The 16471-nt window shown below is 33.8% G+C and overlaps 1 protein-coding gene across 1 annotated transcript in view; it reads right to left on the reverse strand.

Annotated features, from left to right (window-relative positions):
- Window positions 1-2904: 2904 nt before the first annotated feature.
- Window positions 2905-16471, reverse strand: part of NBEAL1 (neurobeachin like 1) — a 187229-nt gene continuing 173662 nt past the window's right edge. The window contains exons 50-56 of the mRNA XM_032860042.1: window positions 15992-16164; window positions 13622-13716; window positions 11851-11967; window positions 11041-11202; window positions 9377-9525; window positions 7450-7585; window positions 2905-4996 (exon numbers count right to left, since the gene is read on the reverse strand). Coding sequence (XP_032715933.1) covers window positions 4895-4996; window positions 7450-7585; window positions 9377-9525; window positions 11041-11202; window positions 11851-11967; window positions 13622-13716; window positions 15992-16164 — 934 coding nt within the window. The 3' untranslated portion in view covers window positions 2905-4894. The remainder of the gene's footprint in view (window positions 4997-7449; window positions 7586-9376; window positions 9526-11040; window positions 11203-11850; window positions 11968-13621; window positions 13717-15991; window positions 16165-16471) is intronic.

Below are 16471 nucleotides of genomic sequence, written 5' to 3' on the forward strand. Positions count from 1 at the left end.
GGGTCTTGGGATGGAGCCCCGCATGGGGCTCCCTGCTCTGCGGGAAGCCTGCTTCTCCCTCTCCCACTCCCCCTGATTGTGTTCCTTCTCTCGCTGTGCATCTCTCTGTTAAATAAATAAATAAAATCTTAAGAAAAAGAAAAAGAAAAAGAAAAATGTCTCCAAGGATAATGATTAAACCTATTTTCATATAGGCCTGTGAATAAGCAATCTGACTTATAAAAATAAACAGATATAATTTTTCTTTCCTTTTTTTTTTTTTTTTTAAGATTTTACTTATTTATTTGACAGAGAGAGAGAGAGAGAGAGATAGCAAGAGAGGGAACACAAGCTGGGGGAGTGGGGAGAGGGAGAACAGGCTCCACAGGGAGCCCAATGTCACGTGGGGCTTGATCCCAGGACTCTGGGATCATGATATCTGAGCTGAAGGCAGACACTTAACAACTAAACCACCCAGGCGCCCCTGACTATAATGTCTATAGTGTAAAATATTTTAAGACTTAAAAATCCTGAGGCCTAATTTTTTTATACTAAGAGATTCAGAAAGTCCAGAGTAGTGCCTAGACTTCTGTATATTTATAGAACTTCACAGACAAGTCTGATCTGCAATCTCAATTAAGAAACACTGGCTTAGAAAATTCTAGATTCAAATTAAAGAAGTTGTGGCCGGCATTTTAATAATATTGAAATGATGGCTAATAATACTATATGGTTGTTGCAATAATGTCATGAGAAAAAGCACCACCAAGATATAGGAAAGTTCTTCAGAACAATGTTCTGGGTGGGGTCAAATTTTAAGCAAAGCAAATGTTGGTTATATATGATAAAGGAATTAGGCAAAAAGAATATTGAGAATGGATATTTGTTGGGAGTGATAAAAATATTTAAGATTGACCACTTACTGGGATAGAACAGAGTCAGCTGATGAAAGTAACAGTAATCAGGACAAGCTAGAAATCTGGGTGATAGAGGAAAGCAAGAGATCAGATTTAGAAAAGAAAAAGAATATAAATTCATTGTATCAGTTAAAAATTTTATCCCACAGACAGGTGTAGGAACTTATTTATGAAGACAATTGTATTGATGTATTTGAAAAGACCAACCTTCACTCATTCACACACACATCCTATGATAGTACATGTAATATATATTATTTAATATTTATATTTAATATAGTTCATGCACTTGCATCTTTTCACTTGAAGGGTGATAAAGACAATGCTACTCATTTTATAAATGTAAATATATAAAAGGAGCTAACCTCTTTAAATTTAACTAAAAGATTTCCATTAGTGATTTCTTTAGTAACAACAATAAAAATATACTTAAAGGCCATGTGTCTATCATCATTAAATAAAAATCTGATATTTGAGTTAAAAAAATTTTTTTAAAAGATTTCATTTATTCAGTTGACAGAGAGAGAGAGAGAGATAGCAACGGAGGGAACACAAGCAGTGGGAGTGGGAGGAGAAGCAGGACCCCACACTGAGCAGGGAGCCTCTGTTATGGGGCTCCAGCCCAGGACTCTGGGAACATGACCTGAGCTGAAGGCAGACGCCTAATAACTGAGCCACCCAAGTGCCCCTCAAGTTAAAATTTCCTCAGCCTACTCTTATTCAAGTAAAATATAAACAATCTTAGGTTAAGATTCAACTTTCAAATCTAAATTCTAATTAATTATGAGGGTACATTTACTCCTTCAAATGCATAAAACTGATTTTCAATACCAGTTCTTTAAGGATAATTGTTATATGCCTTATATAGAGAAAAAAAGGAAGCCTCACTGACATTCCTTGCTAATGACATGAATGCCTGGCATTTTCTTTCCTACAAAAAGGATGTGACCTAAAAAAAAATGCTGTGACCTAATGGAAACTAACAGGTAGAAACTTATTAACAGCTGACATGAGCTTCACAGGCTTAAAAGATTTTAAGCCAACTGGACAAGCTTTAGTTTCATCATATACTTTTCTAATTTTCATGCCCTGATCTATTTTTTCTTTTCTCCTCCAATTTCATCTAAGCATCATGGAATACTAATTGGAGAGTGAAAAATTGGTTCTTTATTCTCTAAATGAAAACAGTTATTGTATGTTTTAATATCTGAGACCTCACTTTCTAGGAGTAAAATCATTATCCTAGTATAAATCTCTATCACCAGGATGCTGAGATCTTTCATTGATTTCGTTGATGATTTCCATCATCACCAGTGTCGAGAAGCAAAAGCAGATGAAAATTTCCTTAGATAACAAACTTCATAGCAGCTAAGTTGAGATATTATACTGATGAACTAAAATCACCTGTTATTCTATTCTAATCATACCGTTGTTCATTTCTCCCATTATATAAATAGAAACATCTTCTATGGATACACCTAAATATACCAGAATCCCCCAAAGTATATCTTTCCAGTGATTTTATCTAGTCATTTTTAATTCAGTGGGCTACACTGTTTAGAAGAGGTTTATATTTTTCATATAGAGGTTTATATTTTACTATATTTGCTTACTTTAATAGCTGAACACAGTTCCATTCCCCTAGACTAGTATTAGTATTCGTAGATTTTCCTGAAAATCTTACATTTTTGGTTTTTACTTTTTGGAAAAACTAATATAAGGAAGCATTCCACAGTTGTGAGCATCTACTGCTAGTCCAGGTAGGATGTTTATTTTACTGTGAACGAAGGGTCTTCTATTTGTGCTACAAAATGAATACTGCTTGTTTGGTTCTTCCATCTAAAGAGCAGCAAAGTAAAACACCATAAATTTGGGGATTTTGCCCTGAAAAGTTAAACTTCTTTGTAATTTTTGTAAGCATTCATCCAAAATAATTCCAAAATCAACATTAAGTAACCTTAAAAATAAAGAAGACATCCTTATACCAAAATTTCCAGAGGAATAAGCAAAAGAAAAATTTCCAACATTTTGATTCAGAACAGTTAAAAAAAAAAAATCAACATTTAAAATATCAAAAGTCAATCATGTTGGTTCTGATGACCTGAAACCTCCTAAAAAATGTAATATAAAAAATTGAATGAAATAAATAGAAGCAACAAATCTCAATAAATAATTATCTCTATTGACTTGTTTTGAGACATTTTCATCAGAAATTTCTTAAGTCCTTAAAATGGAAATTTTCACATTTATATATGCTCTATTTTACAATTGCTGCATTGGTTTATTTCAGTGCTATTTACCTAAAATATAACCGTTTTTTTGTTGGTGGTGTTGTTTTCTTTTACTGAACAAAGCAGGGGATTTTAAATAATTGGAATGAAAATTCTTTTATAAATTATTAGTCCTGACTGAAACAGATCATATCTATTCAAAAAGCTTCCCTAAACTGAATCTTGTACTTCTCTTAATTGTTTTACTCACTCATAGGATTAAAGAAAATGGTATTAAATACTGTGGACAACCGAAGAGAAGAATTACAGAGGGAAAGTTTCTTAAAGATGCCATTGAGAAGAAAACTAGATGTAAGGAAATCTATGATTTGTGGAATAAAAAGGAGTATTATAAGAAACTATTATTGTGAGAAGTCTTTTTTTCCCTTCTGATCACAGACCCCTTTATGAAAGTCACACATGCACTCCTGAAAATAATGCAGTTAACACAGAATTTCCATACAATTTCAGAGGATTCATAAATTCCCCCAAACCCATGGAATCTCAGATTAAGGACACTTATAGTTGAAAAAGCTCTCTGACTTAACTCCAAAGATGACCTTATAAAAGCACTAGGTTTAACAATCTCTTTGAATTCCAAAATAAATCTATCAGCTTTTTACTTTAAAATATTGAATATTAAGCATATGTAATACTTAACTATGTATAATAAAATTAATTATAATCTTAGAAGTTATACATAACATGAAATAGAAATGTTTTTAAAAATTACTGTATCTACATGACAGGTTTAAGTGATACAAATCTTTTCAATTCATTTATCAATCACATGGAAGTTGTAGGTAAAAATGTTAATGTATTTGGGTATCATTGCTAACACTTCTAATTACGGGGAAAGACACAGTATTTGCTTAGTAAGGAATAAGCCAAGAAATTTTGAACTTCGCAAATACAAATTGTTGCAAATGCTACTTAAAGGGTCCACCTGTCAAAATCATAATCAGCATTTTTCCTTCATTATACTACTAATGAAATATATCTGCAAAATATATCTCTTGTTTCTCTTATTCCTACTTAACCTTTATTATTTAAGCATAATAATGTATTTTAGTAAGTTCTCATTAGTAATATGCTAAGGAGTGGAATGACCCAATGCCGGTTTCAACTGTCTTATATTCAACTTATCATGAAAACCTGGAATTTACATTGAGTTTTGAAAATCCAAGTGTGCAACAGATGCCTTTAAAATATTACCCCAATCAGAAGTTCCATAAATAAACTGATGAATTTTTAAATATGGTGGTCAGTAAACAGGAAAATGATTAAATAAAGAATACATTAAAAGCCATGTCTCTCAACTATCCAATCATCTGTACTCTTCTTAGAAATACCTTACATTTTGCTGTTTCGGATAATAATGGAATTATATACAACTTCTTCATTTTTGGAAGTTTTTTTCCCCAATGGATCTAATGATCTTCAGGAATGAACCACAAATCTAATTCAATTGTATTTTCTCAAATCCGTCTTGGTGTAGATCAAGAATCAATCAATAAGACTGGATTCAATGTTAACCAGAAATTTTTAAAGTGGATAATAATACAACCAATGTCTTTATATACACATAGCATACTGAATTTTGGTAATCCCTAAGCGATTTTCAGTGATAAAAGCCCAGATATATTTCAGAGAGTTGAGAGATGTGGTTAAAGTGCCAAAGCAATAAATCAAGTTTCATTTATCCATGACAGAAGATGGAAATAGTAATCACTTGAAATCTTGAGTATTATATTCAGTTTCTCCAGCTGAAATCTGGCTGAGTCGCTTGCTAGATCCCCACAATTTTCGAGAAAGCTGACCTGAACGCATCTGTTTAAAGTAATTCAGAGAAACAAAGAATAGATGTTATTACGAAAAAAGAAAGAAAAAAAAAGAATAAATGAAATTGATATACAAGACACCGATTCTGTAGAATGCAGAATGTAGTTTTGTTAACAGAATAATTAACATTTTAGTCATTCGTGATTAATAGTAATTAAAGAAAGGCTTCTCTGCGTTGGTTGTCTTTCAACTAAGAAAGGTCTAATGCTAATGTTAATTCTAAATTTTATAAAATTAAGTGTCCCAGTTTGTCCAAATTACCAGAGTCCCTTTCTTTATAAATTAATAAAACCAGATGTTATATGCAACTAATAAATTGTTGAACACTACATCAAAAACTAATGATGTGCTAAATGTTGGCCAAATGAACATAATAAAATTTTTTTTAATTAACAAAAGTATATTTTATTATATTAAAATAATCTTCTGAAATTTTACTTTAATAAGACACATAAGTTGAGTATTTTCTCCTCTTGTATTCTAAGTAATATTAATGCTTGTCACAGGGATAAGAAGAAAGTAAAATAATGTTTGGATGAAAAGAAAATAACTTCAGGATATTTTGATATATAAGAATTTAAAAAGATAATATTTAACAAGAGAATGATAAAATGTGATTTAGAAAACAAGAATAGCATCAGTTCTCTGAAGATAAGAATCACATTTTGTCCATCATTAAATTTTTACCACCTGCCACACTTCTCAGAATATAATAATTATTAAATATTAATCCAACTGGTGAATAAATTCCCCTCTAAAAGTGCTGAAACTTCTAGGTAGGGCAAAAAAAGAACCCATGTGGGAAACATTTCTCAGTCTAAGCATATGATTATGATGTCAGAATTACTTTCCCAAGTGCAACCTACTTTTTAATGGTGATTCATCTGCCACCCTTTTTCAATGGTTATCCTTCTCTAAGGTACACTTATTGAAGGGATAAAAAAAAAATCAAGTCTCATGCAAAGACACTTTGGGATGCTTGTTTTACATTTTCATTTCTAGATGTATTTCCAGAAACATTGTTTCCATACTCTATTACCACATTACCACCTTATTTATAAATATAAATTTTGTACTGAGAATGTAACATATAAAACTGATGACTTAAAATACACATTAATCAAGATTTTGATCTTTTAAATTCAGATATTGAAATAAAAATCTTTTCATACCTAAATCTTGATTTAATTTTGATACTGTCATATACAATTATATTTCAATTATGCAAGATTCTAAGTGTTCAATTATATACTAAAGTAGAACTATACTTCAGCTGATACATCCAAAGACATAAAATGATAAATACTCCTATTCAAAATCTACACATAATTCAGATTCTCTGTGTTGTAGACTACAAAAATCTTTCAGTGAAGACAAAAAACTTATTTAGTAAGTAGTACAAAACATTGACTGAGGCCTATGAAATGAAGCTATTTAGGGTTTTTTTCCCCAATCAATTTTTAGAAGAAAATGTGTGCACATAATGGTCACTTCACTTAAAAAAAAATCAGTAAAATAAAAAAGTGAAGCATACTCAGTGAGAAAAAGTGCTTAAAGTGTTTTAAATACAAGTGAATACCAAGATATGGACTTGCTGACATTGTTTGGGGGATTGTTAATCTAAAGGTAACTGACAATATCAATTTAATAAGACCTCTGTTTTGTTACAATAATATCTTGAAAAAGAGTATAAGAACTAACAAAACCTTAAAATATATATAAAACAAAAAGGCCCCCATGACCCGTGGTAGATTTATTAAAACCAGTGACAGTGTGTTATTCACTAGTGTCTTCTCTTGAAATGATTCCAAGAGTTGACATTATTTTAGATTTCTCAGAAGAGACTGATGCAATCAGTACAAATTTATAATGCTTAATTTGGCTCTATATAATAAAAGAAATTTTCTAGAAGAATCACTAAATTACTTGGAATATAGCCACTAAGTTTTCGAAGGAACAATACCAGATTTATGGTATCTGAATATTCAGTGATTGATAAGCCACTGGCAAATCTATAGTTAAGTACAAGAAACTCACTGAGAATTAAGCATATTTGTTCTGCTAATTCTGGTATTCTTGTTGAAAGTAAAGTATACAGTTTTATTGTTGGAGTCTATATTTCATTTTTTATAAAGGCTTTTATGTATTAGAAATCCAAATACTTTCTTGAATCTAGATTTGGAAAGATAGATAATAAAAGAACTTCCTTATTCATATAGAGGGATAGAAACCGCCAAATATGTGCTTTCACTTATATCACAATATAAACATCACTCTTGAATATTAGATTTATGCCCTTTTCATTTACTGCCCTTTGAAAAATCAAATTTGGTTTTTAGTTTGTTCATCCATAATGGAGACTTCTGATTCAGCTGGAACAAAGGAGAACCAAAGGAATCCCCAACAGTATGGGAAAAGAAGTTCTTGATGCTGTGTTTTACCTCAGCTGGCTTCCCAACACCCACTACAATCAATTTGCCATCTTCTAATCCTACAAGAATATGGCTGTATTCTTTGGTGACACAAACACAGTGGATAGGCATTCGCATGGCTAATGGGTTCATGCTGAGATTCAAACTAAAAGAGAAATAAAACACACACATAATTACATGGATACATAATAGATTCAGAGACTCTTATACTTGGAAGATAACCTAATGATCATCTGATTCTGCATTCTAATTTTACAGATGTGTAACTTAGATTCAGAAAGCCTGAATGACTCACCCAAGGGCCCACATTACAGCATTACTTAAAATACATACTGTTTTTTTTTCTAGTCTCAACATCTGTTTTTCTTCTAACCATATATACGATCTCTCATGAAATGATTTTTACTTTGTTGATTAAAAAGTTAAAGTAGAATAAAAAGGAAAAAGTTCAAAAAGTGTTCGTGTGCATGTTGGGGAGTAAGGTTGATAAAACTGTTCTATTTGCCTTGTCTTAGAAAGATGTAATATATAAACATATAAGATAAAACATAATAAAATAATACATAATATTTAAAAACAGAATGATATAAAAACATAACACAATACTCAATTATGGAAAATGTCCATGGCTTTTAGGATCAAAGAATAAAGAATCCTCTGATGTACACACTATGTTTGGACAAACCTGCTAAAAGATCTCATTCATTTTTCTGATCTGGGGTTCTATTTTTTTTTCCCCTCACTACTGATCTGGGATTCTCTTAACAATACTGTAAAAGAAAATGTTGGAAAGATATGATTCAAATAGGGACTCAGTGCTCTACTGCTGGAGAAAGAATGACAAAACTAAGAAGAGAATTACAAAAATGGGGAAAGGATGTTGGTACAGAAGTGATTCTGATATGAATGTGGTAAGAGAGAACACCCTGGGATCAGGAAATGATTTATAAGAAAGGTTTGGGAGGGGCCACGACAGTCTCAGGAATATAAATATAAATATAAACCACAATAAATTTTTTAAAAATGGAGGAAAGGATATATTTAGGAATAAAAGGAATAACAGTGCTTTGTATATATGTTAGTAAATATGAAGAATATAAAACTTAAAAACATATCCACTATTTAAACATCCTTTTCCTTCAGTGCTTTAAATAATAAGACTCCCCACCAATTTTACATATACATAATACACAATCATGAACAGATACATTAGCCTTAAAAATACTTTAGATTGTTTTGCCACAGTTAAAAACAATTTTTAAGACCTAGCTGTAGTTTGTAAAAATTCAAACTATAATTGAACAAATTTACAAATCTATAATCCAGGCTTGGCACAATGAAAATTCTTTTTCTGGCTTTTTAAAAAAAAAATTTACTATGCTAAAATACACATAACATAAAGTTTCCTACATTTTTAAAACATACCTATATATTTCATTTACTAATCCAGAAATAATTTAGCTTCCCCAATTTTTTTCAGAGTTGTTAAAAATGACAGGTTCACAATAAATGATAAACTTTACAAAAGATTAGAAATCTGTGATTGCTGATTTCTACTCTAGGCTGCAAGTATTACTACCTTTTCTTTCTTTTCTTTCCTTCTTCTTCTTTTTTTAAAATATTTTATTTATTTATTTGACAGAGGGAGAGATCACAAGTAGGCAGAGAAGCAGGCAGGAAGTAGGCTCCCTGCAGAGCAGAGAGCCCGATGCAGGGCTCGATCCCAGGACCCTGAGACCATGACCCAAGCCGAAGGCGTCTGAGCCACCCAGGCGTCCCTCTTTCCTTCTTTTTTTAAGATTTTATTGTTAAGTAATCTCTACATAAAACATGGGATTCGAACACACAACCCCAAGATCAAGAGTTGCGCGCTCCAGTGAGGTGCCCCTATTACCACCTTTTCTTAAGTCAGACTTCAAAGAATCTTATTATTTACCTGTGGAGATTTCTTATGGACAGGAAGCCTTGTAAGCTGCCCGTGATAATATGTTCTCCAGTGATACATATATCTGATACTTGTTCTGTCAGGACTTGGGACCCTAGATACTTGCCATTTATGGAAAACAGATGTAATGCATTCTTATCCTGTAAAGATTAGATGAAGAAAATTTAATGATCTCATATGAAAATGGGGTTTTAATACTGGCAATTAAAACTGTGACTATAACAGAATGACTACTGGACTTAAAATTTTGAAATAAACATATAGTTATGTTTATTTTTTATTTTTATTATTTTTAAAGATTTTATTTATTTATTTGACAGAGAGAAACACAGCAAGGGAGGGAACACAGGCAGAGAGAGTGGGAAAGGGAGAAGCAGGCTTCCCACCGAGCAGGAATCTGGGATCACAACCTGAGCAGAAGGCAGCCACTCAACCGACTGAGCCACCCAGGCGCCCCTACAGTTAGTTATGTTTAAAGAAAAAGTGTGTAGACAATATTATTACTGTGATTTTAAATGAGAAGTAGCTGTATATTTTAAGAAAATATTTAAATAAGTAATTGCCAAGTAAATAAATATTAAACAGGGACTCTCATCCCTCCAAAAGAATTAAAATCTCACTCAGCCTAAAAAAATCCCACAATACATTTTTTTAAGCCCCACATTTTTAACACAGAACAAAAAGACTCTCCTAACTTTTTTTAAAGCTACAGTTTTTTAAAAAAATTTATTTTAAGTTAGCTCTACGCCTAGTGTGTGGCTTGAACTCATAACCTGGGGATCAAGAGTTTCATGTTCTACCAACAAAATTTAAAAATTAAAAAAAAAAATTTTTTTTGAGAGAAAAAGAGAAAGAAAGAAAGAATGTATGTGTATATGGGCATGCAAGTGGGGGAGAGGCAGGGGGAGAGAGAGAGAAAGAGAGAGAGAGAGAGAATCCCAAGCAGACTCGCCACTCAGTGGGGAATCCAATGCAGGGTTCAATCTCACGACCCTGAAATCATGACCTGATCTGAAATCAAGAGTTGGATGTTTAACCAATTAAAGCCACCAGGCCCTCGGTTCTCTAAATTTTATTATTTAAAAAAATTTTTTTTAAAAAGATTTTATTTATCTGAGAGAGAGCGAGCGAGCGAGCACGCAGGCGCATAAGCCTGGTGAGGGGCAGAAGGAGAGGAATGAGCAGACTCCTTGAGCAGGGAGCCCACCTTGGGGCTCAATCCCCAAACCCCAGGTTCATGACCTTAACCAACTGAGCCACCCAGGCACCCCATCAGTGCTCTAATTTTTTAAAAACCTTGATCATGGAAAGAAAAGGAATATAATTCATGGCTCCTTTATACCCAACCTGTACAAAAAGAATTTAATTTGGTTATAATTTCCACTGAAACTTCTGAAGTCCCACATAACCAGAAATTCTTTTTGCAATCATATATTATATAGGTCAATAAAAATCCCTAAAACAAAATATGAACATGAGGCCAACACTGTGATGGGGTCCATCTAATGGTAAAGAATAAACAAAAGATGAAAGGAACATATCCTTTTAAAAATATGGTGTTCTTCATCAAAATGCCTCATATATACAGTATAACATGGAAAGAAAAAGACAGGCTTATAGATAGTCTAGCCCTCCTGAATGTAACTGTTAGATACCTTGAGATTGGTTTTTTCTTCAATGCTGGAATAGATAACAATATGTCCTTCCCAAGATATAGCCAAATTAGGAACAGTCAGGAGCACAGAACTCTCAGAAGGTGGCCGTAAAGTCCTCATGTATTGACCTTTCTGAATGGTATGTATAATCACAGTGCCATCCTACATACAGAAAATAGTAAGTATAAAAAAGAGAAACAGAACAACAAAAAAGAAGGCCAGATAAATAAATACAGGAAATGAACTCAGAAAATGATTATTCTACCAAGGACTCACGTTATCTTAGGAAAAATTTCAATCTTGAAATTTGAAATAGTATTTTATTTCATGAGATGCTCTCTTTCTGTAACTAATAAGACCAGTAAATTACCAAAGTAGAATCCAGTCTCTTTAAGTTTCTTCTGTGTTATGCTACTTCTGCAAAGTCCCACACAAACAATAAAGAATTCCTATACTTTTACCAGTCCCCCTAGAAGAAAATTTGCCATTCTAATTTTAACATATGTGCCTCTAAAACAAGTATGAAAATAGTTAAATATAAATATTCCTTCTCAATTTGTAGAAAAAAATTAGCATTTTTTTTGAAGATTTATTTATTTATCTTTAGAGAGAGAGTGAGGGACAGGGGGCAGAGGGAGAGGGAGAGAGAATCTCAAACAGACTCCCCACTGAGTATGGAGCCCAAGGTGGGGCTCAATCCCATGACCCTGAGATCATGACCTGAACCAAAATCAAGAGTCGGATGCTTAACTGACTGAGCCACCCAGGCACCCTGAAAAAAGTGAGCATTTCTTAAAGGTGAAATCTTACCCTTGATCCTGACACTGCCATATCTAGTTCAGTGCTGATGCCAACACTCAATACCTCATCGGTGTGTCCATACAGAATCTGAAAGGGTTTAGATGCTAAGCCCACAGGAACACCTCCCTAATGTCAAAAGAGAAGCAAAGGTTAATTTTCCAGTAGGCTATTTTCTACAAAAAGGTTTATACTATATTTAAATTGTCTAATCGAAAAGTAATATTGCAACTAGTTCTTACCACAGCATCTATTCATAACAAGACTCATTCTTGTGTTCCTCCTTGGATTCTCAAATTATTCTCAGTCCTTTGAAGCTCCAAAACTTAATCTGAATCATTTCCAAGTTGACTGCATTGGATCAATTCTAACAGGTGTATTTTTTGTCCTTTTCACCCACAGATTTGCTCTTCCTGTACTACAAATAAACTTCATATTCTTTCTCTGAATACTTTTCTTTCTTTGTTTTTGGTTGACATAAAATGTCCTTTCTTTCTTTTTTTTTTTGGTTGACTTAAAATGTCAGGTATACAAACAATGATTCAACAGTTCTGTAAATTATGTTAATACTGACCATGGTAAGTGTAGTTATCACCTGTCACCACACAACGTTATTACAATATATTAGCTATGGTCCCTATGCTGTATCTCTGTGACTTATTTTATAGAACTTAATTATTTTAAATATTTCATTTTAATAATTTGATATTCAGCCACATCAACTCTGTTGCTTGTTTCTACTTTTGAGTTTACTTATTTTATTTGTAATGGTATTGGTTTTAATATTGGTTTGATTCTTCTGCAATCACCCTTTTCATCTTATTAATTTTTTTAAGATTTATTTATTTTTAGAGAGAGAGAGAGAGCACACACATGAGTGAGTGGGAGGAAGGGGCAGAAAGAGACGAAGAGAAGCAGAACCCCCACAGAGCGTGGATCTGGATGCAGGGCTCCTCCGTTCCACAACCCAGAGACCATGACCTGAGCTGAAATCAAGAGTCAGTTCCTAAGCCGACTGAGCTACCCAGGTGACAATTCTTTCCATCTCTCTCTCTTTTTTTTTTTTTTTAATATTTCATTTATTTATTTGAGAGAGAGAGAGAAAGTGAAAGAGCACAAGCAGGGGGAGCAGTAGAGGGAGAGGGAGAAGCAGAATCCCCACCGAACAGGGATCCTGATGTGGGGCTTGATACCAGGACCCTGTGATCATGACCTGAGCTGAAGGCAGATGTTAAACCGACTAAGCTACCTAGGTGCCCCTCCTTTTCATCTTATTACGCCATTGTATAATTTCATCTTTGAGGTCCTTCATGTTTTACTGAATTGATATTATATTCTTCTAATAACACAATTTTATTGCAGAGATCTCTCTATACTTGAGTTGTTGTCTTCACCTGTGTTTAGCATGTTTTGTTTGTACATTACTTTCTATATATAGATATAGAATGTTTGAGTAGTTGCCATGGTATTTCTTTTATAATTATATATAGAGTATATATCTACACTCTTACTCTATATTAAACTTAAAGAAAAGTTAATTACCAATGGATTAAAGATTCAAATGTAAAAAAAAATAAAGAAAAATATTACAAGAAAATTTTTAGGTAATTATTTTAACAAATTTGGAGAAGAAAGACTGTTAAGCAAAGTAGAAAACCTAAAAGCCATAAAGAAAAAGGACACTTTCTTGAAGGAACATTATGAAGAGTATAATACGGTTGATGAAAATAATAATCAATAATTTTTAGCAGTCCCACCAGAAAGGAAGATGAAGTGTAACTACCTGTTGTGTTATTTGCCATATCATACATGTAGTATCTCTGGAACCAGAAATCAAATGTATTCCACAGTAATCTGTAGCTAAACAAGTCACAATATCTGTAAGAAAAAAGGAATTACAAAGGATGAAATGGTGTGGTTTTTCTGAATAGAGCTCTAAGAGCAATTTTAATTTATAGTCTAACTATTACTAAATCAGTTGTTTTAGCAGAAGTGTAAGAATGGCAACAGAAAAGCACTGGCAAAGGGTGACACAGGAAAGAAGCAGTATTTTTTTTTTAAGATTTTATTTTTAGGGCACCTGGGTGTAGACACCCTGACTCTAGACTTTGGCTCAAGTTGTGATCTCAGAGTTGTGATATCAGGCTCTGAGTTGGGCTCTGTGCTAAGAGTGCTTGGGATTCTCTCTCTCCCTTTGCCCCTCTTGCTCCCCAACTCCTCCTTTCTAAAATAAATAAATAAAATCTTAAAAAAAAAAAAGAATGTTAAAGATTTTATTTTTAAGTAATCTCTGTACCCAATGTGGGGCTCAAACTTACAACCCTGAGATCAAGAGTCACGTGCTCTACCAACTGAGCCAGCCAAGCACCTCAGGAAAGAAGCGGTGTTACTACTGGGTATTTACCCCAAAGATACAGATGTAGTGAAAAGAAGGGCCACCTGTACCCCAATGTTCATAGCAGCAATGGCCACAGTTGCCAAACTGTGGAAAGAACCAAGATGCCCTTCAACAGACGAATGGATAAGGAAGATGTGGTCCATATATACAATGGAATATTATGCCTCCATCAGAAAGGATGAATACCCAACTTTTGTATCAACATGGACAGGACTGGAGGAGATTATGCTGAGTGAAATAAGTCAAGCAGAGAAAGTCAATTATCGTATGGTTTCACTTACTTGTGGAACATAAGGAATAACACGGAGGACATGGGGAGATGGAGAGAAGTGAGTTGAGGGAAATCAGAGGGGGAGACAGACGAACCATGAGACTGTGGACTCTGAGAGACAAACTGAGGGTTTTGGAGGGGAGGGGAGTGGGGGGTTGGGTGAGCCCAGTGGTGGGTACTGTGGAGGGCACGTACTGCATGGAGCATTGGGTGAGGTGCATAAACAATGAATTTTGGAACACTGAAAAGAAATTTTTAAAAAATGGAAAAAAAAAAAAAAGAAGCAGTGTTAAACTCAAGTAGGAGAGCTTTGAGAGTGAAGAGTATACACAGGGCAGGGAAATGTCTGCTGGAGTCCGGGCAGTGGGTGAGGTGGCTTGGAATGGATTCCCAGGAAGTTTTGATATGCTTCTCTGCTCTCTTACTCTCTCATTCCCATTCACCTTCTACTCCCATTAGCACTGCAATCCTGTGGAATATGTACCTCTAACCAAATTAGTACATACTACATTGCAAATTCTCAATATGAAATAGATTTTTTACTAAACAGTAAAAACCTGAGCTAAGTGTCATCTCAGGAGTCACCTGTATAGCATTAGTAGCAGACTCCATTTCCCTTTCCTAATAGGTATACTAGGGGGAAATCTACATGGTCTTTTGTTTTTAGAGACAGCGAGTGTGGAGAGAGGGAGGGACCGAGGGGCAGAGGGAAAGAGAATCTTTAACAGGTCCCATGCCCAGCGTGGAGCCCAGTGCAGAGCCAGACAGGGACCAATCTCACATCCCTGAGATCGCAAACTGAGCCGAAATCAAGAGTCAGACACTTAACCTACTGAGCCACCCAGGCACTCCCACAATATTTTATTCTTTTACTGAAGGCTGAAACACTAAGAAGCACCAGGTTAAACTACCTTCAGTAATTTACCTCCCTCATGCTTAACTAATAGGGCAGGTGATATCTTATTCAACAATGACAGATTTTTTTTTTTTACCACTTTGTCTTAAAATTCTTATTTTTATTAACTAATTTTTATTTACTTTTATTTTTAAAAGATTTATGTATTTTGAGAGAGAGGTGGGGTAGAGGGAGAGGGAGAGAATCTCCAGCAGACTCCCTGCTGAGTTGCAGAGCCAATATGGGGCTCCATCCTACTACCCTGGCATCATGACCTGAGCAGAAATCAAGAGTTGGGTATTCAACCAACTGAGTCAACCAGGCACCGGTTTTCAACTAACTTTTTAAAAAAGACTTAGCCTAACATTGTTCAGATACTATAAAGCTGTATTTAGTTTGTATAGTATTTAGTATATCCCAAATACATAAATACTCTTAAAGAAACCATAATGCTCTTAACACTGCTCTATCAAAAAGTCTACTTAGCTTCGAAGGTAAATTTTAATGCTTTCTATAGGAACATGTACTACTTTTGTAGTTAGAAGGAAGTGAAACTTTTCTTTTTGGGGGAAAAAAAGTTAATACTTACCCATGTGTCTAATATTGTGTGAAATAATTTTGCCTTTTGTAAGTGACATCACTTGAATGCTATTATCCCAGTGTCCAGCACTGAAAAGCAACTTCGCATCATGTGATACTATGAATAGCTTAGAAGTGATCTCCAGCCCTGGAGCAAAAGGACCATTCATAATACGCTGAGTTCTGTAAACACAATTAAATATTAGACTTTTCCTTAAAAGATCACTTAGGCTGATACCAATTATTTTTTAAATCTGAAAAAGAAAAAAAATTAATCTGTTCAACCATTCAATTTGAAATGTCCATTAATGAATGATAACAACTTTCAGAAAATATATTAATAGTATTCATATTTTTTATTACATAAGAAGGTACCTAACAAATAGTCTCAAGGGTTAAGCTAAAGAAGTTGAGACTGGTGAAGGTGTGGAAAAGATTTAAGTCTTGCCTTTCAAAGCCAATTTGGAAGATTGTCAATTCTGTAAATGGT

The sequence above is a fragment of the Lontra canadensis genome, unplaced genomic scaffold, assembly GCF_010015895.1.
Source record: "Lontra canadensis isolate GAN:19392208 unplaced genomic scaffold, GSC_riverotter_1.0 scaffold18, whole genome shotgun sequence".
Lineage (NCBI taxonomy): Eukaryota > Metazoa > Chordata > Mammalia > Carnivora > Mustelidae > Lontra > Lontra canadensis.